Genomic DNA, 26,176 nt, shown 5'->3' on the forward strand with positions numbered 1-26,176 from the left:
ATTTACATAACTCAATAAAAAATAATGAGACTTTGAGTGACTCTAAATTCTGGAGAAATGAGAAAATATATTTACTTGAGTTATAATTTTTTTTAATTTATTTATTTATTAAAGATTTCTGTCTCTTCCCCGTCACCGCCTCCCATTTCCCTCCCCTTCCCCCAATTAAGTCTCCCCCCAGCCCGAAAAGCAATCAGGGTTCCCTGTCCTGTGGGAAGTCCAAGGAACCCCCACCTCCATCCAGGTCTAGTAAGTTGAGCATCCAAACTGCCTAGGCTCCCACAAAGCCAGTGCGTGCAGTAGGATCAGAAACCCATTGCCATTGTTCTTGAGTTCTCAGTAGCAGCGGACAATGAGTTATAATTTTTTTGCCAGTCTTTCTTTCAAATTATTTTCTTTTGTAATAAAGTCTGTGCCCAGTATTTCATTTACCAATTGCTCTTTTAATTAGACTTGGGGACATTATCATAACTGTCTGCTGTAGGAGGATGTATGTCTTAATCGTAATTTCTAGACACACATTAAAGAAAAAAAGCTTTCATTTTCTTATTTTATTAAGTTTGACAGATACTCAAGACAAAAGGAAAAAAATAATGGAAGTTAAAATTATAGTTTTATTTCCCCTATGGACTTTAGTCATGAGTCAAGTAATAGGGAAATAACACCTTGTAAAGACAGCTTGGGAAACAGGCCATGGGTCACTCTTAAAAGTATTAAATACTCATTTCTGTTATAGGAAGCCAAGTTCCTCTACGTAACTCTCTAAAGTAAGCTAAGTACCTTTATTTGACCCATATACATCTTCATTTGTCTGAATGTTAATTGGATGATTCAGTTCATTTGCTCTTCTATTTAGCTGACAATTACCATACATACTTGATATGGATTACCTCTTTTCAACAAAATGACATTTCACTGTAAAGCAACACTGAACACAATTTATATTCTTTAATTACTAAGAAGGCACCTCATGATCTATTTATAGGACTCAGGAGATATCAGAGTGAATATCAAACATCACAGTGATGAATAAGTGATGGTTAAGCAATCAATCATCAGAATCTCATATTATTTTAATAAAAACTGTCAATTTGGACATACATTACTTGATCCGAATCTCTGTAATATAGAATGTCAAACTCTGCACCCACATTTTTATTTATTCTTTGAGAATGCCGTACAATGTACTTGAAAAAATATTCCTACCCATCAACATTTCCTCTCACCACTTTCTCAATATTCTTACCTTTTCCAACAGAAGTTTCAGAATATTTTTCCCCATTATCTCCAGTACATTACCCTGCTGGCTTTGGGACTGGGTATACTCCAAATGTGTTCTTGTTACCAGGAGTCACATCACAAAAAGCAAACAAACAGCAACACAAAACCTCAAATCCTCTAACTCTTTCTCCCTCTCCCAAAAGCTGTCTAGATCAGCTAGTGGTCAGATTTCATGCCCACCTTCTTGGCCTCTATGTTGGGATTTTGTCTAGCTGGAGTTTTTGCAGGTCCTGTGTATACTGTCAAAACTGCTATGAGTTCGTATGTTCACTAATTCTGTTCAATATGGAAAGCACTGTTTGCTTGATATTATCCATCATTGCTGACTCTGTTAATCTTTTGTCCCTTCTTTAGCAAAGCTCTCTAAGTCTTGAGGCAAATATGATCTTAATCCCAATTTATGTCTGGAAACTCCAGTATTTTTTTCTATTCACTTTTAGCACTTCGGTATCTCTGTTCATTTTGAAATTCCGCAGAAGCTTCTCTGATGAAGACTGAGAAATATTCTCATCTATGATTACAGTAATAAGTAATTACAAGTCATTTTAATACTGCATCCATCTAGGAGAATAATTGTATTCTAGGGACTACACTATATCTAGACACAGGTTCTTGACCCCTTTAATTGTGCCAGGTATTGACTCCATTTCATGGAGTGGAGGCCTTTGATTCAATCAGAAAGCTGTTGGTGACTCCTATAACCTTCATGCCTCTGTTGTAAGTGGGCTTATCTCATCATTTCAGTTATTGGTAGGTCCTGAAGAGTTCACAGGTAATTGAGATAAGAGCTAATTTTCTATTCTGACAGCATGTATAGCAGTTTTCTGCACCATGAATGCTATCTAGTAGGAATGAAGCTTGCATATGCGTACTATCTCTATCTTCTGTGAATGGTGCCTTCCACAATAGGGTTTAACCATCATGTTTGGAGGGTATCCAGAAGTATTTCAAATAGCCTTTAATATTTGTCCCCATTAGCTAATCACTTCAAAGACATGACATGTTCCTGGTTCTGGGATTTTCATGTATTAGGATGTGGTATAAAGTTAAGGTATTGTCCCTATAATGTAGAATAAATCAATTAAACTTCCTTTTATATGAATTATATGAACTTCAGTAGTAGGTTTATTGTAGCTAATATATAAAACTCTTTATAAACATTTTCAACAGAACAATGCCAACTTTGTTACTTAGCCTCTGTGGCTCTGTGGATTGAAACATGGTCAACTTTTACTTTATGTCTAATATCTACTTAAGAGTGAGTATACACCATAGTTAATTTTCTGGGTCTGGGTTACCTGACTCAGGATGATTTTTTTCTAGTTCCACCCATTTGCCTGAAAAATTAATGATGTCATTGTATTTTAAAGCTCCATTGTGTAAGTGAACCACATTTTTTATCCCTAATTTATGAATTCATTATATTATTAAATGTTAACAATTTGAAGAGAAAGTCAAAAATTATTTAATAATAAATTATTCTTTATAACAGGAAGGACTTGTAGGTTACAGGGTCCAATTGATGAGGGGTGTGTTGGCACAACTTGTCTGCATGTGACTTCCTGGCTGGTCAGCTAGTGAAGCTGAGGCAGGTGGGAGAGTGGTCTGGAGTTTTGCTCCTGGGCCTAAGCCTTAGAGAATTGGCTGTCGAGCTGGGAAGCTGGTCACTCACCTTTTGGTGCTCTCTTTGAAATTGCAAACTGTGTCCCAGACAGAAACTTGACAGAGGCATAAGAGAACTAACAGATGTCACAACTCAAATGGACATAGCAGACATCTATATAACATCTCACCCAACAAACACAAAAGAATACACATGCTTCTCAGTACCTCATGGAACCTCCTCTAAAATTGACCACATACTCAGTAAAAAATCAAACCTCAACAGAATCAATAAAAATTGGAATAACCCCATGTATCTTATCAGATCATGTTAGGTGAAAGAATTCAACAACACTAGTTGCAGAAGGCCTACAGACTCATGAAAATTGAACAATGCTCAATTAAGTCACCCCTAGGTCAAGGAATAAAGAAAGAAAGAAATTAAAGACTTCCTAGAATTCAATGGAAATGAATGCACAACATACTCAAGCCTGTGGGACACTTTGAAAATACTGCTAAGAGAAAAATTTATAGCACCAAGTGCTTACATAAAGAAAGTGGGGAAATTTCACACTAGTAACTTAATAACATGCCTGAGAGCACTAGAACAAAAGGAAGTTGACTCACCTAGAAGGAGTAGATGGCAGGAAACAATTAAATTGAGGGTTGAAATAAACAGCATAGAAACAAAGAAAATACAAAGAATCCACAAAGCAAAGAGCTTATTCTTTGAGAAATTCAACATGATAGACAAACCCTTATCCAAACAAATCAAAAGGCAGAGAGAGTATACAAATTCACAAAATCAGCAATGAAAAGGGGAACGTAAAAACAGACACTGAGGAAGTTCAGATAATCATGAGGTTATATTTGAAAAATTGTACTCCACAAAATTGGAAAATGTAAAAGAAATGGACAATTTTCTGGATAGATACTAAATACCAAAATTAAATCAAGACCAGATGAACAATTTAAATAGACCCAATAACACCTAAGGAAATAGAAGCAGTCATCAACAGTCTCTCACACAAAAAAGCCCAGGGCACAATGGTTTCATTCCAGAAATATACCAGAACTTCAAAGAAGAGGTAATATATATACTCCTTAAATTTTTCCACACAATAGAAACTGAAGGAACATCATCAAACTCTTTATATGTGGCTGTAGTTGTCCTGATCCAAGCCACACAAAGACTCAACTATTAAAGAGAATTACAGACCAATCTCCCTCATGATATTGATGCAAAAATACTCAATGAAATACTGGGAAACCAAATCTAAGAATACATCAAAAAAAATCATCCACCATGATCAAGATGGCTTCATCCTAGTGATGTAAGGATGGTTCAACATATGAAAATCTATCAATGTAATCTACCATATAAACTTAAAATAACCATATGATCATCTCATTAGATGACGAAAAAACATTCTACAAAATCCAACAACCCTTCATGATAAAGGTCTTGGTGACATCAGGGATACAAGGAATGTATCTAAACATAGTAAAAAGCAATATATAGCAAGCCAACAGTAAACATCAAATTAAATGGAGAGAAACAGCGATTCCACTAAAATCAGAAACAAGTCCAGTCTCTCAATGTCTATTCTGTATAGTACTTGAAGTTCTAGCTAGAGCAATAAGACAACGAAACAAGATCAAGGGGATACAAATTGGAAAGGAAGAATTCAAATTTTCCCCATTTGTATATGATATGATAGTATACATATGTGGTCCCAAAAATTAGATTAGGAAACTCCTGTAGCTGATAAACACCTTCAGTAATTAGGCAGGATACAAGATCAACTCAATAAATTAAGTAGCCCTCCAATATAAAAATGATAAAGTGGCCAAAGAAAGAAATCAGAGAAACATTACCATTTATGATAGCCACAAATAACATAAAATATCTTGGGGCAACACTACCAAAGAAGGGAAAGACCTGCTTCACAAGAACTTTAAGTCTTTTTTTGTAAATGTAAGAAACAAAATGGAAGATTTATTTCTTTAACTCAAAGCAATACTAAGAAGATTGGGTAAGAAATTAAATATAAACACAAGTTCTACCCTGGCCCTATTTATGCAAGGCAGTATAACCAAATGGTCTGGTGGAGACCACCTGGAGAACGGAGGATCTATCAACTACATCTCTGGTCTGGACTCCTGCTTCATCTTCGGCCACCTCTCCTCTTGCCCTTTGGTGGACCCCGAAAAAAACACCAGTCAACACCAGTCCCATCAAATCTTGACCATTGAGTCCCTCATACAAAGAACTTTAAGTCTTTAAAGAAAGAAATTGAATAAGATACCAGAAAAGAGAAAGATCTCCCATGCTTTTGGCTAAGTAGGCTCAGCAGAGTAAAAATGGCAATCTGTCCAAAAGCAATGTACAGATTCAGTGCAATCCCCCTTTAAAATCCCAGCACAATTCCTTGCAGAACTTGAAAGAAAAATATTCAAATTCATATGGAAAAACAAAAAAAACCAGGATAGCCAAAACAATCCTTTAAAATAAAGGAACTTCTAGAGGCATCATCATCCCTAACATCAAGTACTATTAGAGCTACAGTAATGAAAGCAGCTTATATTGGCATATAAATAGACAGGTGGACAAAAGGAATCAAATCAAAGACTCCAATACTAATTCACACACCTGTGAACACATGATTTTTGACTAAGAAGATAAAATTATGCAGTGGAATAATGAAAGCATCTTTAACAAATGTTTCAGGCATAACTGGATGTCAACATGTAGAATAATGCAAATAGATCTATATTTATCCCCATGCACAAACTCAAGTCCCAATGGATCAAAGACCTTGATATAAATTCAGCCATATTGAGCCTCTTAGAAGAGAAAGTGGGAAGTAGATTTGAACACATGGACACAGGAGACCACTTCCTAAATATAACACCAGTAGCGACATCACTGAGAGCAACAATAAAAAAATGGAACAGACCTTCTGAAACTGAGAAGCTTCTGTAAAAAGACAAAGGACACAGTCACCAAGGCAAAATGAAAGCCTACTAAATGAGAAAGGATCTTCACCAACCCCACATCAGACAGAGGACTGAACTCCAAAATATATAAAGAACTCAAGAAACTCAAGACATCAAATTACCATTTGCTTCCATCAGTTGCTGAATGAATATGCTTTTTTCTGTTGTATAATTCTATCTTCTTAGTAAAAAACCAGGTGTTCACAGGTGTGTGAATTAATATTGGAGTCTTTGATTTGATTTCTGTTGTCCACCTGTCTGTTTTTATGCCAATACCAAGCCTGGAGTTTCTCGATCCCATATATGCTAAGATTTTTGCTGGTTTGATCTTGTACAGGTAACTTCAGATTCTGTGAGTTCCGAAGTGTAATAGCTGTATTATGTCCCAAAGAGATTGTTTCATGTCAGATTTCTTCATCTTTTAACTCTTTCCAACTTCTTTTCCATAATGTTGCCTGATACTTAGTAGCATGGGGCTTAATATTGATGTTTCATTTAGGGCTGATCTGCTTAGACTCTTATTCTCTGTACTTTAACCTACCATTTATTTCAGTATTGACTTCTGTTCACTTCAAAAAGATATGTCTCTGTCCAAAATTTAGAGCAACCCAGATTTGCAGGTACAAATGCACTTATTCAGAAGGCCATTGGACTGCATGGCAGTTCAGCAAAATGCTATCAGAGTTCTATATGAGCTTTCTTCCTATAGAGCAGGCTGCAAATCTAATCAGAAAGAAGTCAGTTGCTTCCTAATAGTTGTACCAGTATTGCACCATAGAGAACATCTTGCCTGACATCTCAGCATTAAGCATGATCAGTTCAGTGATTAGCAAGACCTTTGATACCTTTTCCATGACACAAGTGGTTGCATACACATTCTATTATCCTGAAAACTGGGAAACATGCAGGCAGTTTCTGGGTCAGTTTGAGACTGAGTATTCTGTGTCCTATAGTGAATGTATATGATGTCTTCTCATATGTTTTATCATATGACTATTATGGGTAACCAAGGGAAATGAGTATAGCCTGTGTAGTTTTGAATATATCTTGGGCCTCCTTGACTGATAATTCATAGGGAATTCATGGGGATGTAACCTATGTCTTGTACTGTGACTTTAATTTAATGACCCATTTCTTCTGGGAGAAACCTTGTCCATCTGTGCAGAGTAATTGCATTCAAACTCTTTCTTAAGTTGTGTTGTAAAGTAGCTTACTATGTATTGTGTTTCCATAAGGCTTTTCCTAAGTTCTTAGCTTTGGTTAACCCACCCACTGAACCCTTCTCTAATTCATCCCCTCCCTCTTACTTCCACTTAATCCTTTAACTCCCGGTATTATCATCTCTTCTTTTACTTCACATATGTTCTACTTTTTTTCTAATTATTTTGTTTTGAGTTGGATTGTGAGATAGTAATATTTCATAAGGATTTTCAAATGTTTTCCTTCCATTTATCCCTCTCTTTCACACACTGATTTCCCTCAAACTTCGGTCATCTTCTTGCTGAAGTCTTTCCATCCCCAGAATTCCACCTTTCTATTTTTGCTTTACCTATAATCTACTATTTCCCTCCCTTAAAGTGCCTACCTCTCAATGCTGTTTCTAGTTTCTATTGCAATTCTGTTCCAATTTAACCACACAAAACAAAAGATTTAAAGCTAGGATCTGCATATGAGAGATAACATAAAATGTTAGTCTTTCTGTGCCTGAGTTAATTCCCCAAGCAGGTCTTTTTCCTAGTTCCATCTATTTATCTAAAGTTTTAAATAATTCACTCCTCTCTACAGATGAATAATATTCCATTTTGTATATCTACCATATTTTGCCATTACTTTTTTGATGGAAATCTGCATTGATTCCACTTTCTAGCTATTTTAAATGAAGCAGCAATGAACATGTATATACAAGTGTCTGTATAGTAAGACATTGAGTCTAAAAAATATATGGCCAAGGATGGTATAGCTGGGCCACATGGTTGCTCTGATTTTGGTTTCTGAGAAACCTTTAAGCTGATTTCCAAAGTGGTTACACTAGTTTCCAGCGCTTTCAACAATGTTTAAGAGTCCCCCTTTCACCACATTTGTGCTGGCATTTGTTGAGATTTGTGCTCCTGATGATGTTCAGTCTGACTTACTGAGGTGGAATATTAATTTTTAATTTGCATTTCCCTTATGGCTAAGGAATCTTAATACTTTGAAAAGTGTCTCCTGGGCTGTTCGCTTTTCTTCATTTGAGAAATTTCTGTTCAGTCCCAATTCCCATTCTGAGTTAAGTCATTTTCTCCATGATTCATTTAAGTCTTTCTACATTTCAGACACTAATTCTCTTCAAAAGCAAGTTTCTCTCCAGGCCTAAGACTTTTAATATTTTAACATAAGAAAATAACAAATGGTTAAGAAACATGCTTAACTCACTCCAAACATAACATATGATATATCCTGTATCAAAACACCACAGGGAGTTATAAATAAAAAATAATGCAAGAGAAGAATAAGTTTAGGATCATAACTTTCATAAAACTAAAATTTCACTGTATGTAAATGTTGTATAGAGATTTTAGTAAATTGCAGTTATTCCTTTCTGAATTGGGGTAAGCTTATATAATAACAGTAGTCACCACAAGTGAGTCAACAAATAGTGTGTTTTATTGAGTCCAAAAGTGGACCCCAATATCTCTAAGAAGAATTTTACCTGAAGATGCTTCTAAATATAAGCACAGTAAGCTGGAGAGCTAAAGTATTTAACTGAAGCATCACTTCTATCTAGTACAAGGTCTATTAAAAATGTTTGAATGACATGCATCTTACAGGTTTTTTATTTATCAAAAGCAATAATCTGTAGATGAGATTTGCATGACATTTGCATATTATTATTTAGAACAATGCAATTTGAAACCAAATTGAAATCAAAGATGTATTCTAAAACCTTATAGTCAAAGTGCAGAATAAAATAAGACATATATGCATAGCTAAATTAGTATCCATGTTTTCTCTATTAACCTGTCAGTTTTGGAATAATAAACATTTTCTGATCATATCTATGACTTCCAATGGGCCTTTTTGTATTTCCCTGAGATTTGAGAAAAATTACTAGTCATTATGGTTTGCACTCAGTTGACATAAAGTTAAGACAAAAAGGACAGAAGACTCCATGCCACCTAAAACATACTGCAGAAATATATTCTGTAACATAATCACATAAATTTTGTGCAAATTTTCTTTTGGATTTAAATGTATTGAAAAATCATTGGTGAATTAGTAAAAAAAATGCACATTTTTCAAATCTTTGCTGGAATAATTGAGTTAAATGTGATCTTGAAGTATAAAAAGATTCGGAAATCAGACAGTATTTTCTTTAAATTTTAAAAATGTATTATTGTTACATGGTGCAGGGGATGGGGGCAAGTGCCTGTGTCATGGCCTGATTGTAGAGCTCAGAGAACTACTTTTTGGAGTTTTGTCCCTCCTTCCACCTTTATATGAGTCCCAGGAATTGAACTCAAATCACCAGATTTTTACCTTTATACAGTGATTCATCTTACTTATCCAGATCAGATATTTTAATTGTAACTTGTTCCTCATCTGATGTATAGCAGGCATGGAATTTCACATAAACATAAAAGCTGTCAAATATTTTGGAGAATATATCACGATATAAACTTGCATTAGTAATTTGAATTAGACTATAGCTAAGCCTGCAATTTAAAATAGAAGGAATGAACAGTGTAAAATGATGCATTAATTATTCAAAATACCAAAATCAATATCAGAATTTCTTTTAATTTAATCATGTTTTTCCAGAAATGTTATGCTGGTTCAAATTAGTAAATACTTTATAGCACAGGAATCTAGATGCTTTTATATTTATATTTATGAACTCTCATGATCATTCTGTGAAAAATACATGTTTAGAAATTACAGGCATATCATTATAAATATTTGGCAATGGGTGAAACTTCAGGTGGAATTGCATTATAGCATTATATTTGTTGCAACCACCCTCAATATTTACTAAAGGAACATACAGTATAAGACTCAAGGGAAAAATCTTTCCTGATGAGCTTATCTCCCTAATTTCTTATTGACTTTTCCTCTGCCCTAGACATAAAGACAACTTTCAGTTCAACACATTGTACTAAAACATAACTATGTGTGTTGTTCTCATATTCATACATAAAACAAAGTGTGTCATTTTGTTAGTTGATTGATGGGGTACTGTGTTGTTGTAAGAACTCAGTGTTTTGGAATTTCTGCATTCAAAAGATTCTCCTGCCTCAGCCCTGCAAGTAGGTGGTACTTAGACCATGCCATCACAGCTGACTTGGATTTTCTCTATTTTTCCTTCCATTTTGTTAAAAGGTCAGTTTTTCACAATGGGACATTTTAACTTGGACACATTCTCTTAAACACCACTACTCTGTCCTCTAATTCTCTGAAATTGACTTGCCTTCCCTACAGGGCAGGTAACACAAAAAGTAATCAATAGGAATCTTCCCTTCCACTTGAAAGTTTTATTGCTCAGTGTTAACAAATATATTGATTTTTTTTAAAAAAAATCACTCTGTAAGGAGTTTAGCTAGCAATTCCCAAGAGCCATGTCTCCTCTAGAAAACTAGTTAAATTGGGTGTCTGCCTTAGAAACTGTGAAGATCTTATCGAAGCACAGATAGTCTTGGATGACACACCTTAACACAAATTACTGTCCCTACCCCAACACTCTATATGGTAGGATTTCCCTCTTCATACTGTGATTACCATTGATAAATAAAAGAACTGCTTTGGGCCTATAGCAGAGCTATAGGGGAACAGAGCTAGGCAGAAACAACTAAGCTGAATCCTGGAAGAAAGGAGGCAGAGGAAAAAAGAAGCCATGCAGCCACTACCAGAGACAAACATGCTGAAACTTTGCTTGTAGGTCATGACCTTGTTGTGATGCACAGATTAATGGAGATGGGATAAATTAAGATGTAAAAGTTATCAAATAAGAAGCTAGAGCTAATGGGCCAAACAGTGTTTTAATTAATACAGTTTCTGTGTGATTATTTCTGGGCTAAGGTAGCTATCTGCCTCCCTCCAACACTTCTATATATATTGCTGCAACTCCTTTCTATCTGACTTTGCATACAGATGTTTCTTTGATTTTATTTAAAAATAAAATTCTTCTTGTTTCCTCTATGATCTAATACAATACTTCATACTTCTCTGAAGTCAAATGTAATTTCTTTCGTGTCACTCCAAGCTTAGCTCAAATGTTCTAATACTATCTGACATGTTCACAGAAACAATTCCCAACCAAAGCACTTGCTAGCCTTTCAAAATTCAAATTAGTTTACACTTATACATATTTGATGAAATGTGTATCTCCGTCTAAGTCAGTGGTTCTCAACCTGTGAATCTTGATCTCTTGGGAGGAACTTATATTAGATATCCTGCTATCAGACAATTATATTACAATTCATAACAGTAGTAAAATTATAATTATACTGTAGCAACAAAATAGTTTTATTATGGTTGGGAGTCACTACAACATGAGAAACTGTATTAAAAGGTCACAGCATTAGGAAGGTTGAGAACTTCTATTCTAAGTGACAGAGAAATGGGCACAGAATTCAGTTCATAGTGAACATTCACATATTTGTTAAATAAATTGCTGAATGGAAAACCTTCTTATAAGAATTAGTTATATCACATATTTTTATTTCACCATAATTTTTACTTCCAATTTTCACCAAAAAAATTTGCTCCAGTTCCTCCAAAGTTGTTCTGTTCATCATAATTATAGTAGCCCCCATCAATGAGAGAAAGATTCCAATACTCTTAGTAGATTTTTTTAAAAACCACTAATAATACTAAAACAATATTAACTATGTTCTTTATATAGCCTATGTATAATATATGTTAGTATATATATATTCTAATTAATATATTAGACATCTATATATTGTAGCTTTAACTCATGCAGTTGAAGATGAAACAAAAAATTAAGTATAGATTTATTTCCAAAAAATTTCACTGGTAGATTTTCTCTTATCATATATAAGCAACAGAGGTTTTTGATTTTCATGTCCTTTATTATATTAAAAATATTACCTTGTTAGATAGCTTTATGATTTCTATTTTGCATATATAACCTGCTAGGTTTAGTACTTTCGAATGTTAAGAGCATCATTTAATAAAATAAAGATTATTGTATGTAGGCACAATGCAGTACTGCATCAATCAGACAACCAAGATAACTACTTAGGAGCTAATGATCAGTTAGCATATATAGTGTGAGTATGGTGTACATGTGACTTATATGTCAGGTGAGACAAAAGAAGACAACATGAACCTTCATCACAACACACAGAATTTTTTACTTTGTTGACACTTTTACACATGTACATTAGGCGTTTAATTTGTTTTTACCCCAATTCTCATTTTCCTGTCTCTCACTGAAACCTTTCGTCCAAAAAAATGCCTATTCTTCTTTTATGATCTCTTTGTTTGACTCACTGAGTTTAGTTAATATTTTATAATATACTCAAGCATGGGTAGGGAACTATTGACTAGAATAACTTATCAGTAGACATACCACAAAATAAAATAAATATTAATATTTTTGAGATGAAATGTTGATAGATTTATGTGGGATTCCCTCTATATGCTGTGATTACCATTGATAAATAAAAGAACTGTTTTGGGCCTATAACAGAGTTATAGGTTAACAGAGCTAGGCAGAGAAAACTAAGCTGAATGCTGGGAGAAAGGAAGAGGAGGAAAAGAGAAGCCATGGGGCCACCACTGGAGACAGACATCCTGAAACTTTGCTGGTAGGCTATGATCTCGTGGTGATGCACAGTTTAATGGAAATGAATTAAATTACTATGTAAGAGTTAGCCAATAAGAAAGTAGAGCAAATGGGCCAAGCAGTGATTTATTTAATACAGTTTCTGTGTGATTATTTCGGGGCTGAGCAGCCAGTAACCAAAAAGCAGCCTTCCTCCAACAATAGATTTTTTTATTTTTATGGTTTTAATAAAAATTCAGGTATAATGGATTTTCATCTTATGTTTTAGTAGCCACTGATTATTGTCTCATCACCAGGTAACAATGACATGCTCCACATTTCTACTGTCACCAATAAAATGCTGCTGCTACTCTCCTTGCATTTTGGGTGGAAGTGATTTATTGACGAAAATCATTTTGAACTTTCTAGTTCTTTATCAAGTCTGAGATTTCCTTTTTCAATTTTCTTTAGATAAAAAGACTGATGAGCTCATTCTGTTTCATTTTTTTCTAGAACAAAAAAAGATGTAATCGTAGGGACAAAATTCATTTTGGATTAGAGTAGAAGGCATAATGCAAAACCAATGAAAGCTGCTTGTGAGAAAAAGAACAAAACCATTTCCATACAGCAGGAATAAGAGATAGAACACAGAAGAATGAGCAAAAGCCAATTAAAAGTGATCCCTCTAATTTGCTATTTAGTTAGCAGAATTATTTCCCTCAGTTTGTATATTCAAAATTGAAGAAGTAAATGATACTGATCACAATGAATTTAAGTGTTAATTTAATGAAAAAGATGATTGTACTGGGGTGTTTATGCAATGGAGTTTTTGGCATTTGACTTTAATAGGTTTTATTGAGTAAATTTCAAAATTAGAATTTAAGTGTTTATAAGTATTCATTTGTTTGGACAGGATTATGACATTTTATGAAGTCTTATTGATTTTCTTTCATTTTTCTCTAATTTAAAATAATCGTGTTACCAGTGAAAACATTCACTGTAGGCATACATTGGGTTTAGATGATTTCAATGTTTTATAAGAGAAATATTATGTTGTGGCAAATTTCTTACCAACTTAGTACTTTGAGTGGATTTATTTAGTGAATTTTCTAACGTCCTTGAGATACTAAGTCCAGAGTGATTGAAGTGATTCTCTGAGCAGATACTGAAAAAAGTGCATTTCGTTTAAAAACATAATGACAATGACAAAGTTTCTCTTAATACTTCTTAAAATCTTTACCATATACCTACAATCTAAGCAATGTCATCCATGAAAATATTTCTTATCACTGGGACAAGCTACTTTCACTTCTTTTCCTTTCTTTGGTATGCTACTACTTAATGTAAATCAAATACTACCTGCTGGTTCCATTTAGTGTTGCTTGTAAGTGTATATGTTTACAAATGGCCATTTGGGTTCAGATAAATTATCAGGGGTTTTCATTCTTAAGGAAGATTAAATCGCCCTTTCTCAACAGTCATTAATTGTCTGTAGTTCTTGATTTATGATGGAGCCTTAGTGTTCAAATTTTGCAAACGAAAATCAAAACAAGAAAATGAAACATGCAAATACTTTTGATAGCCTATCATATTTACATAGCATTTATTTAATAAAAAAGTTGAAATTTTTTTAACGTACATTCAGCTTTCCCATAAACCTTAGTTCAGACTACAAAAAATGCAAATGCTTTTAAGCTTATGACAGGACAAATCATTGATGAAAAGTCAAAACCGTAACTACATCTCTGGGACCTTAAGCCAGATGTTGAATTGAAATTAGTATCTATCTTCTTAATGAGCACCAACATAATGTTACATACTACAAATTATTTGCAGAAAAGACTCTAAAAAAAGACTCTATTTTACTTTGGATAAAATGAATGATGCATGAAATTCCCATGCTAATGATATGATTTTTCAGCTATATTTAATGAGAATATTTTGCTTTTATGAAGTAGCTCTATTTGAAATACTTGGTAAATTAGATTTAGTTAAATATTGCTGTTGCAAGCATAGTTCTTAGAATTTAAGAGAAAGGGGTATTTTCTCTAGGTAGCAAAATACAAAAGAAGTCTCATGAATATTTTTACAAATGTGCTTTAAATGACCAGATAGTCTCTCACTAAATTTCTAAAACTAGGTATTTCTATCCTTTAAAATGGTAGCTCTTCCTCACCTACTTTCAATTACATAAATTTTCTGCTTCTTTCCTCTCCCATTTGACATTTTTAAAGGGCACCATGGATTGCCTAGCAACCAAGCAGGTCAGACATTTCATTTTAGATACCTCCACCTACCAAAATGATATGTAACTTTGAAAAGTACAAGGACATAAACAGGAAAAGCAAGTGGGTACTTAAGGGCAATTACTTGGACCTTTTCCCTGTATCACATTTATCTACCTAATTCTGACCACTGGGAGCTTGTCAGGACACCAGCTTCTCACAACTAACCTTACCTCCTTTGGAGGTGATTCAGCTTCTGCTCTGATCTCTACATGTGACGACTTAGGTAACTGAGGTAATGTTGGCACAACGCAAATAACATAGCAGCATGTCAGCATTTGTTGGGCAAAAGATAGGAAATGAACATGGGTCTCGTCAGGTTTTCCAGAGTGTTCTTCATTACCATGACTTGATAAGTTACTTACCAGTATTCAAAAGTCCTCTGATTTTTTTGGCATTCAAAGATCATGTTACACCTAGCTCTGTTATTCTACTTTTCTGAGGGTGGAAAAGGAAAGTTACCTCATAACCCTCCTCATAAGCTAGCCACAAGTTTACTACATGAAAATTATTAGCTTTGTTACTCTAACACTATATGTGTTTGTGTAAGAGTAATCTAATTTTTTTGCTTTTGTTTCCATTTTTACATTTTATTTTATCCCAAAAATGAAATATTAATATGTTTACTGAATTCTATATTATAAGTAACTATGAATCATGAGAAAATGGTTAGTCTGCTTCAAATATCTGGAGGACATAAGTGGCATAGTGGTGTGCACAGCTGCATTTTATCTCTGTACCTAAGACTGTGGAAAAATTGTGAAAGTGGGTTGGAAAAATTGTAAGAGCCAGAAGATCAGGGATATTGCTGTGAAATAATGTGTCATGGGAATGTCAGAATCAACACCAATGACAATTCACAAATTTGACTGCCTAAACATAAGTTAGACAAGAACAATGATATTTATGTGTGTGTGTGTGTGTGTGTGTGTATGTGTGTGTGTGTGTGTATACACATACATACATAGGTATTTGTAACAACAGCTGGTGAAAAGAAGTTCATTAATTTTTAAAAATGAAAGAAGGGGTATATGGGAAATTTTAGAAGGGGAAATGATGTAATTATAGCATAATTATAACAAAAATAACAGAAAATAAAACCAACACAACTTAAAACCATATAGCTTAATACATCATAATCTGCTTTCTACATGAAAAATAGCCTCAGACAACATTTTTTGATTCAGTGATGTTTACTTTTGGTTTAAAATCTACTTATAGGCAACACACTACTTTCTAGGTACAGTTATTTTCTGAAGATATGATAGAATAAGAAAGTCATGAATTTCTGATAATACCAAATCACTTTAGAACTAGGGACAAAAGGACTGACTGAAATAGGGATAAGAACAAAATATATATATATTTGTACTTCCTCTGTATGAAGTCATTTTCTGAGGGTTATAAGTATCTAGTCAATGTATGAGTTCGTTATTACAACTGAGCAGCAAAAATAATAAATTTTAAAAAGATAGGCTCAAGTTCAGGATCTACAGATCAGAAGCTATGTAACACTGGTTGATAACATCCTTCTACATCTGTCATTTTCAAAAGACTTTTTCACATGATTCTGATATAAAGAAGAGAGGAAGAATAAATAAAAAGCAGGTGAAATAAATAAAAGGAAATATTCTGTTTCTTAATAGAACTACATAACTTTATCTTCCTATTGGTGTGTATTTATCATTTGTGTGTGTTTACAAAAAACAAAAACAAAAATGAAAACAAAATATGAATCATTCATAAAGGCATGTAGATTTTAAATAAATTGACAGAAGAAATTAAAATGTTTTATTTTTTTGCAATTATACTATACTTACATCATTTTCCCCTTCTCTTTCTTTCCTTAATTAACTTTTCCATTTACTTATCTACTCTCTTTAAAATTTATGGCTTCTTTCTTCTTTAAGAACACACATACGTATACACATATATGCATATAAATGCTACCTTCTCAGTCTGTATAATGTTACTTTGTTTCAGGAGTGATGTTATAGATGTGTACCGCATAAATTGTTCTCTATTTTCGGTCAGTTGGTTTTAAATGACATTTTGAAATAAAATAATTAAAATTCAGCATGTACACCCTCCCATTAGTCACTTCAACCTGTAGTGAGGACTGTGGGATGAGCCACTATAATCCAAGCAGAGGACAAACCTCAGCAAAGGAGATTTGGGGTCATTTGCATTATAAACCTAAAAGAGTAAGTTGATCCTAAATTAGGCAAAAAGCATTGAGGAACATCAGAGTTTTAAGTGTATGTGAAGAATTTCACATTAAGCTTGATTTTAAAAACAAAGCAGACAAAATAAGACTATACAAAATAACATAATTCTTTCTCAGGCTGGGTTGATATTAGGAATTCCAGTCAACTGGAAATTTTGTTGTTTGCCAAATATACCTGAAAATGAAGAAGAGAGAAGTAATAATCATAGAAAAATAGCTATAAAATAAAAAAAAATCTGTCATAAATAAACTACACTAAATAAGTCTACACTACAAAGATGAGGTTTGTTATGACAAACACTTAAAGGATGTGAATGAAACTAAAACACTCAAAGAAAAGAAAGAAAGAATTTAGGGATTAACAATGAATCTGCTTTCCTATCTGACCTACTTTAGTGTGGCTTATGTTGCAACATGGAATGATAGAGATATCTGAAAGAGTATTGGACATTTTTCATTATGCCAATTATAAGTGTACCAACCATATCATTAAACATATCATACTCCATAATATGCTCCTAATTACTAACAAAGCTCATTTGTGTAAAGAATCTACACATAAATGTTTATGAAACCTTTACCCAAAACATCCAAACATTGGAAGTAAGGAAGATGTCTTTCGGTAGAAGAATGGCTAACTGTCATCCAGACATTAGTAACCTCATTTTTAGTAGAAGAACTAATACCTGGGAAAAAAGCTCATGGGTGTTTTTTTTTTCTTCTTTCTTTCTGTAAATATTTATTTGATTATTTTTTGGTTATTTTTTGCTGCTTTTATTGAGCTATACAGTTCTCCTCCTCTCCCCCTGCTTTCCATACCCTTCTCTTCAACTCGCTCCTAAGGCTCCCAATTTACTCAGAAGATCTTGCCTTTTTATACTTCTTATGAAGATTAGATCCATGTATGTCTCCTAGGGTCCTCATTGTTGTCTAAGTTCTCTGGGAATGTGAATCATAGGCTGTTTTTATTTTTTATATTTTTGCTTTATGTCTAAAAAACACTTATGAGTGAGTACATATATTTCTCTTTTTGTGTCTGGGTTACCTTACTCAATACAATGTTTTCTAGATCTACCCATTTGCCTGCAAATTTCAAGATTTCATTTTTTTCTGCTGTGAGGTACTCCACTGTGTAAATGTACCACATTTTCCTTATCTATTCTCCAGTTGAGAAATATTTAGGTTATTTTCAGGTTCTGGCTATGACAAACAATATTGCTATGAACATAGCTGAGCACATGTTCTTGTGGTACAATTGAGCATCCTTTGGGTATATACCCAAAGGATATATTTGTTTATTTTTAATTTTTAAGAATTTATTCTTCAGTAATTTTGTAGAGTTTTGGTCATGTTCACCTCCCCTCAAATCCTGACCCAATTTTGTGTGAAGTATTTTCTTGACATGAATAAGGCCCTATGTTATATCTCCAACACTGGGGAGCTAAAAAAAACACTCAAAAAGTGATCAGTATGTATGAAGGAAAGAATAGACCATAAATACACATTGCTAAGTAAATGAAACCAATCTGAGAAGGTTAGATATAGTATTATTCTAATTATATGGCATTCTAAAACAAAATAAAAATTTTATAGTGGGAACAGAGCCAGCATTTGCTGGGGATTTCAACATGAGTGAAGGAAAATAAGCCTTGGGGAAGTATTTTTTTTTTTAAAAAAGCAAAAGAAGCCTAGCAGATTATCAATAGAAGGATTTGCAAAGTTTTTCTGTGTATAAAATTTTACAAAAATCGCTTAAAATTAAGTATATCCCAAGACGGAAGGCCCATTGTGTGCAAGGGATCTCATTTTTATTGCAAACATATGATACAGCTTTACTGAGATGTAGAATGAAAGAAGCTTGAAACTATTCTAAGTCACTTGGGAAATGAGTAGAATTATCAAAATTGAAGACAAAAGAAACTGTACACTAAGACTGCAAATAACTTTTTAAAAACATCTTATATGGGAGAGTAAGCTAACGATTCAGAAACTACAGTTCATGAATCCTGGAGTTGAACTATTCCTCAAGAGAGCGGCAGCTGAGGGAAAGCAGATTATTCAGCTGGTTCTAGACAAGAACAGTTCTCTTATTGGACATTATTGTGGAAATGCACAATGTTAGGGTCATCATTATGGAGATAAGATTGCTTTACTATTAATGTAAACATTTGCATATAAAATTTTAAAGATATAGCCGGGTGGTGGTAGTGCACACCTTTAATCCCAGCACTCGAAAGGCAGAGGCAGGCGGATCTCTGGGAGTTTGAGGCCAGCCTGGTCTACAAGAGCTAGTTCTGGGACAGGCAAAAAAAGCTACAGAGAAACCCTGTCTCGAAAAACCAAAAAAAAAAAAAAAATTAAAGATATGTGAATATTTATCAGGTAAAATTTTGTTTTGAGGAAAAAATCCTTACATATAGTACAAAGATCAAGATGAATGGAAAAGCATAGATGAGGCACAAAATTATTGTTCTGCTTAGCAATATATATCAATTGTGATAATTATGAATGTGCCTAGTGTGATGTATTTATGCATCATTTTTCTCCCCATATTACCCATCAGCTTCCCACCGTGCCTTCAGTTCCTGACACTAGAGAATGTGCTGAACATTGCCCTTAGTCACACAAGATGCAAACCATGAAAACGCCCATATTCAAGTCATTGAAGCAGCTTGGCTTAAAGTCATCCAGCATATAGCTCCCCTCCTCTGTTGCTCAGCTAGGTCTTACACCAAGGGCTAGTTGGAGGTTACTCAGGGGATCATTTTCCCAAAGCATGCATTTTTTCTTTCTGCCAAGAGAACCAATTAGCAATGATATCTTTGAGAAATGACTATAATAATTATTTTAGAATTGATATGCAAAAGTAATGGCCAATAACAGAAACTAGAACATTGTGAGAAAGGGCATATTAAAGGACAAAGATAGAAAATATTCCATATTGCCAGGTGGTGGTGGCACACGCCTTTAATCCCAGCACTCAGGAGGCAGAGGCAGGTGGATCTCAGTGAGTTCGAGGCCAGCCTGGTCTACAAGATCTAGTTCCAGGACAGGCACCAAAGCTACAGAGAAACCCAGTCTCAAAAATAAAATAAAATATTCTAAATTAATCCTAAGATTCAGATAAGGAAATAAGTATTCAAACATAAATACATGGACACACACACACAGAGGTGGAAAGATATCAAATGGACATAAAAGCAAACTGTGAAAGATGAGGCCTAAACTCTAATAATTTGAACAGTAAAGTAGAAAAAGATTGAATTATAATGCAAATTAAAAACAGTCATCAGACCATGCTAGCAAAAATAGATGTTTGAATAAATAAAGAAGAGAAGAGACAAATAAACTATGCATAATAATTCTAAAGAATTTATGTAATCATTTCAATCTGAAGGAGAAAGAAATTAATCTTTTGATATTCAGTATGGACACCATTTAGTGACCTTTTTCCCACAAAGAGGAAAAACAAAATAATTTACCAGGAGAAAGTATGTTTGATTTAAATGAATATATCTATGTGGTAATAGATGAAGCTAAGAATTGGAATTATATTGGTATTATGTTACATTGACCCAACTGTACTTTACCTTGTAATGTTGATAGAAGTATGAGGAAGATGCATCCCAACCATGGGCATCCTGTAACATTTTTGGTCGGTACACATCAACATTGTCATAATCACTGAAACCAAGGGAAATCCAAGAAAAATCATGATCATGAGAAATCTAAAGACACATGACAAGTAAATAATAAAAGACATGAGTTTGGAGCACTAGAAGGGCATTAATAAGTATAGTAAATCTAAATTAAGCGCAGATTTCTTTGAGTAACAATGTACCAATATTTGCTCATTAATCACAACGATTTTGTCATACCAGTGAGAGAGTTGTCAGAGGAATCTGAATACAGATTTATCAGCAACTGTGGAATGTCTTTCTCATTTTGCTTTAATTCTGAAACTATTACACAACACATATTTTACTTAAAATGATAAATTATTTGGCAAAAATGTGAACCATTGTAACAAGTCAAGATATCCATTAAGTAAGAATAATGCTGATAAGACCAAACTAGTTCCTCTGAATGTGGGTGACAGTTGTATGGGTGGGGCATACTGAGGGGCCACTGGTAGTGGCACCAGGACTGCTTGTACAGGCTTTTGCGGAACCTGTTCTCTTTGGATGGATACCTTAATCAGCCTAGGTATAGTAGGGAAGGCCTTGGACCGTCCCCAAAGCAATGTGCCTTACCCTCTCTGAAGAGTAGAGGGGATTGGGGCAGGGGATTAAGTGGAGGGAAGGAGAGGAAGGGAGAGAATAGGAACTGGGATTGGTATGTAAAATGAAAAATATATCGTTTTCTTTTAAAAAATAAATAGATATTTTTTTTAAAAAAAGAAGAATGTTGAAACAGAATTTTATTTTATTTTATTTTTTTAGGGCCAGGTGTTTATTTCCCTTACATGTAAGATGGTTCACAAACATGATACTAGGGCTTCGGCAGTGTGGGAGAGGGGAACATGCCCGGCCTCTTAGGGCCAGAGGATCTCGACTTCAGTGTACACCGAGAAGGGAAGGAAAGGTGATTTCACTTTCCTGCCTCACCTGAAGGGACAGAATCAGTTCCACTCGTTCCGGCCTCCTCCCCGAGCCTTGGTGAAACAGGTGATGTATTTCATTCTTAGGTGGTAAAGGGATTGGCCTGGTCCCAACCATTACAGGGAGGTGGAAAAGTTTCAGGAAGGTACCAGCGTGGATTAGGACACAAGATGGGGCAGATGACATCAGAAGCATGTGACTGTTGGGAGCTGTTCCTAAGCTTCTGGGCAACCTAGTCCTGGCCTGGCAGAGGGCAGGGGACATGGACGGTGCTTATTGTTTGGCATTGATGATGTCCACAAATTCAGGCTTGAGGGAAGCCCCGCCCACGAGGAAGCTGTCCACATCAGGCTGGCTTGCCAGTTCTTTGCACATTGCTCCAGTCACTGAACCTCCATAAATGATTCGGGTGCTCTGAGCCACCGCATCAGAGACATTGCATTTCAGCCAACCCCGAAGCTTCTCATGCACTTCCTGGGCCTGTTGAGGTGTTGCAGTCTTGCCAGTACTAATGACCCATACAGGTTCATAGGCCAGGACCACTTTGCTCCAGTCCTTCACATTATCTGCGATGACCTTGGTTTGCTCGAAAACAACCTTCTCGGTGATGCCGGCTTCCCTTTCAGCCAACTTCTCCCCAATGCAGGCGATCACTCCGAGCCCCTCGGACAGGGCATGGGCTACTTTCTGCCCAATCAGCTCATCGGACTCCCCGAAGACGTGCCTTCTCTCCAAGTGCCCCAGCACTACCCATGCGGCTCCTAAGTCTTTGATCATGCCAGGGCTGATCTCCCCAGTGAAGGCCCCATTGGTCACTTTGTAGCAGTTCTGCGCAGCTACAGCAATCTTGGGATCTAGCTTCTGCCTGGCGAAGTCGATGTAGGCGGTGGGGTGTGCACAAACCACCTCGGTGTCTGCCAGCACCTTAGCCGCATTTAGGGTGCAAATGAGTTCTCCCAGGCACTTCTTCCTTCCATTCATCTTCCAGTTGCCCCCAACGAAGAACTTCCTGGAAGGCGCCATTGCACTGGGACAGCCTGGCTGAAGGTCAGTACCGAAACAGAATTTTAAAATAAAGAAACCTATGCAGCCATCACACTTCCATAGGGAGACTATTGAGGAAAGCTATTTATATAATTAATGAGTACTCAGATACCTTTGGCAAAGGTCATAATGCAGCATATTACAAGCCATGTATACATGAATTTAAAATCTAGATGACCTTAGAGATTGAATAGGATTTACCAAATATATATATACACACTCAAAAATATGCATTCCTGGAAAATTAAGAAGAAATATAAAAAGACTCATATCCTTATAAATTGGTCTTAAAGAATAATAGTAAAAGAAAACAGCTAAATATATAAACAAAATTTTAACCTATCGTATGAGATAGTAAAAGGCTAAATAACAAAATGGTTAGTACACACACACATGCATGCATGCGCACACACACAAAGGTAATATTTTTAACTTTTAAGACGATTTACACATAATGACCACTTGGTAGTTTATCAAACGTTATTGTCAGATCTTAACACCTAAATATTGTTCTCCAATTAAGGAAGGCAGAGTCCATTGAATGATGGTTAATTTTCAGGCAGCAACAAGCAAAATAGGAGTTTGTGAACTGTACAATCAAGCGGCAGGAAAGAAATCTGTGCTAAAGAAATACAAGGGCTTAATGTAAACAGAAAGAAAACACAAACTCACAAAAATCCATACTCTTACATAATAATCAAACTGGTGTGGGTAGACATATCAAGAATTGAGAAAAGCAGTACATTTTCCACTCATTTGTAACAATTCTCTACTTGTATGCAATGAACGCTGAACATATTCACTCCTTATATCCCTCTCCACTTTGACCTTTTCCAATGGTGGCTTTTCCTTCCAACAATCCTTCTTTCCTTTCTTTCAAAGTTGCAGGGGTTATGCAAATCAGCCACATAATATTCAGAAGACAATACTGCACATCATTCCTCCCCATCCTTTGGTTCCCACCCATCCTTCTGCAATGCTCACTGGTACTGGGAAATGGTCACTTAAACTCAGCACTTTTACCGGTTAGGAGTCTCTGCTTCTGCCAGTGCCTACTGCAGTAAGATCCTTCCTAGACCAGGAAGGAGAGCTGCACTAGTTCATTGGTCTAAGCATAAATAAAGCACTACAACTGCATGCACAGTTAGTAAATATTAGCAGTAGAATCTCCCACAATTCGTTTCACTTCCCCATCCATAGGCGTTTGAGGTCTACCATAGCATACATGTTTTTCTTACTAATCAGAAAGGGGCCGGTTATTCACAGGACACTCATAACTCCCGTGCCAGTTAGGCATATCTTGTCAAGCATTTGAGAATAACAGCATGCAAGGACCACAGCTCGGTGTAATCCCTGATAATTTCTCTGTCCCAATAGCCTGAATAGCTCCTTCGGGCACCAGAAATGCTTGACAACAGGTCAAAAGCTTTCAGGTCATTTACAACTTGAGTTTTCTGTTTCCTGAATTCAAGATGAGTGGTGCCGTCAGCAATAGTGTATGGTACCTTCAATCAAGATCCTATTCTTTAAAAAAAAAAATCATACCTTCTGTAAGATTATAAAGACGTAGGTACCTTTATCACATTCTCATGATCAGTCATATTTTCAGTGTACAACATGAATGTTGAAAATGCTGCAGTCTAATTTATGAATGTGTTTCTCACAGAAGTGTAGGGTAGCTATTTAGAAAATTACTTTGTGTTTATTCAAGCAATGAACAAAATTTTCTCCTTCAAAATTTAGCAAGACAGGTTTGCTGTTTTTAACAACTTGATGCAAGCTAGAGATACCAAGAATGATGAAGACTCAGCTGAAAATTGCTTCCATCAAAATGTTTTGAGGCTGCGTTGTGAGGTGTTTTTTTTTTTTTAGGAATATTTTACTTTTTTTTATTGATAAAAGAAGAATAAAGAAAAAAAAACAAATTTCCACCTCCTCCCAGCCTCCCCTTTCCCTCCTCCTCCTCCCACTCTTCTCCCCCTCCTCCCACTCTTCTCCCCCTCCTCTCACCCCTCTCCCCTTCCCCCCACTCCTCTCCCCCTCCCTCTCCAGTCCAAAGAGCAGTCAGGGTTCCCTGCCCTGTGGTAAGTCCTAGGTCCTCCCCCCTCCGTCCATATCTAGGAAGGTGAACATCCAAACTGGCTAGGCTCCCACCAAGCCAGCAGATTGCGTAGGATCAAAACTGCGTGCCATTGTCCTTGGCGTCTCATCAGCCCTCATTGTTCGTCATGATCAGAGAGTTCAGTTTTATCCCATGCTTTTTTTGGTAATAGTCCAGCTGGCCTTGGTGAGCTCCCACTAGATCAGCTCCACTGTCTCAGTGGGTGGGTGCACCCCTCGTGGTCCCGACTTCTTTGCTCATGTTCTCCCTCCTTCTGCTCCTCATTGGGACCTTGGGAGCTCAGTCCATTGCTCCACTGTGGGTCTCTGTCTCTATCTCCATCCATCGCCAGATGAAAGTTCTATGATGATATGCAAGATATTCGTCAGTATTGCGCTAGGATGGGGTCATTTCAGGTTCCCTATCCTCAGCTGCCCAAGGAACTAACTGGGGACCTCAGCTTGGGCACCTGGGAGCCCCTCTAGGGTCAATTCTCCTGCCCACCCTAAAGTGGGTCCCTTAATTAAGAATTGTGGTTCCGTGCTCCCCTATCCAACCTTCCTTTATCCCGATCCTCCTGTTTCCCCAAGTCCCCCCTCCTTCCCTTCTACCTTTTCTCTCCCCATCTCCTCTTACCCCCATCCCACCCCACCCCCAAGATCCCACTTTTCTCCCCGGCAATTTTGTCTACTTCCCTTATCCAAGAGGATAACGATATGTTTTTCCTTGTGTTCACCTTCTTACTTAGCTTCTTTAGGTTCGCCAATTGTATACTCCATGACCCCTATTTATGGCTAGAAACCAATTATGAGTGAGTACATCCCATGTTCTTCTTTTTGGGTCTGGGATACCTCACTCAGGATAGTGTTTTCTATTTCCATCCATTTGCATGCAAAATTCGAGAAGTCATTGTTTTTTACCGCAGCGTAGTACTCTAGTGTGTATATATTCCATACTTTCTTCATCCATTCTTCCATTGAAGGGCATCTAGGTTAGTTGCTCTTTGTTGTGGAAGGGCCACAACATTGCACACAGTGCCGTCCCTAGGTAAATGGGCATGGACACTCGAATAAAGGTATCTGTGCAAGCCAGAGAGAGAAAATCAGTAATCTGCATCCCTCCATGGCTTCTGCTTCAGTTGCTGTCTCCAGGTTTCTTCTTTGAGTTCCTGCCCTGACTTCCCTCAGTGATGAACTGTACCATGAAGTGTAAAATAAAACAAAACATTTCTTCCCTCAAGTTGATTTTAGTCAAAGTTCATCACAGTCA

The 26,176-nt window shown here is 35.8% G+C and overlaps 1 protein-coding gene across 1 annotated transcript; it reads right to left on the bottom strand.

The window, feature by feature from the left end:
- Window positions 1-21,579: 21,579 nt before the first annotated feature.
- On the bottom strand, window positions 21,580-22,811 carry LOC142841294 (triosephosphate isomerase-like). Its single transcript, XM_075958127.1, has one exon. The coding sequence runs from the start codon at window positions 22,783-22,785 to the stop codon at window positions 22,036-22,038; it is 750 nt and encodes a 249-aa protein (XP_075814242.1). The 5' UTR covers window positions 22,786-22,811; the 3' UTR covers window positions 21,580-22,035.
- Window positions 22,812-26,176: the final 3,365 nt, after the last annotated feature.

This window comes from Microtus pennsylvanicus, chromosome X (genome assembly GCF_037038515.1).
Source record: "Microtus pennsylvanicus isolate mMicPen1 chromosome X, mMicPen1.hap1, whole genome shotgun sequence".
In the NCBI taxonomy this organism is placed as follows: Eukaryota; Metazoa; Chordata; class Mammalia; order Rodentia; family Cricetidae; genus Microtus; species Microtus pennsylvanicus.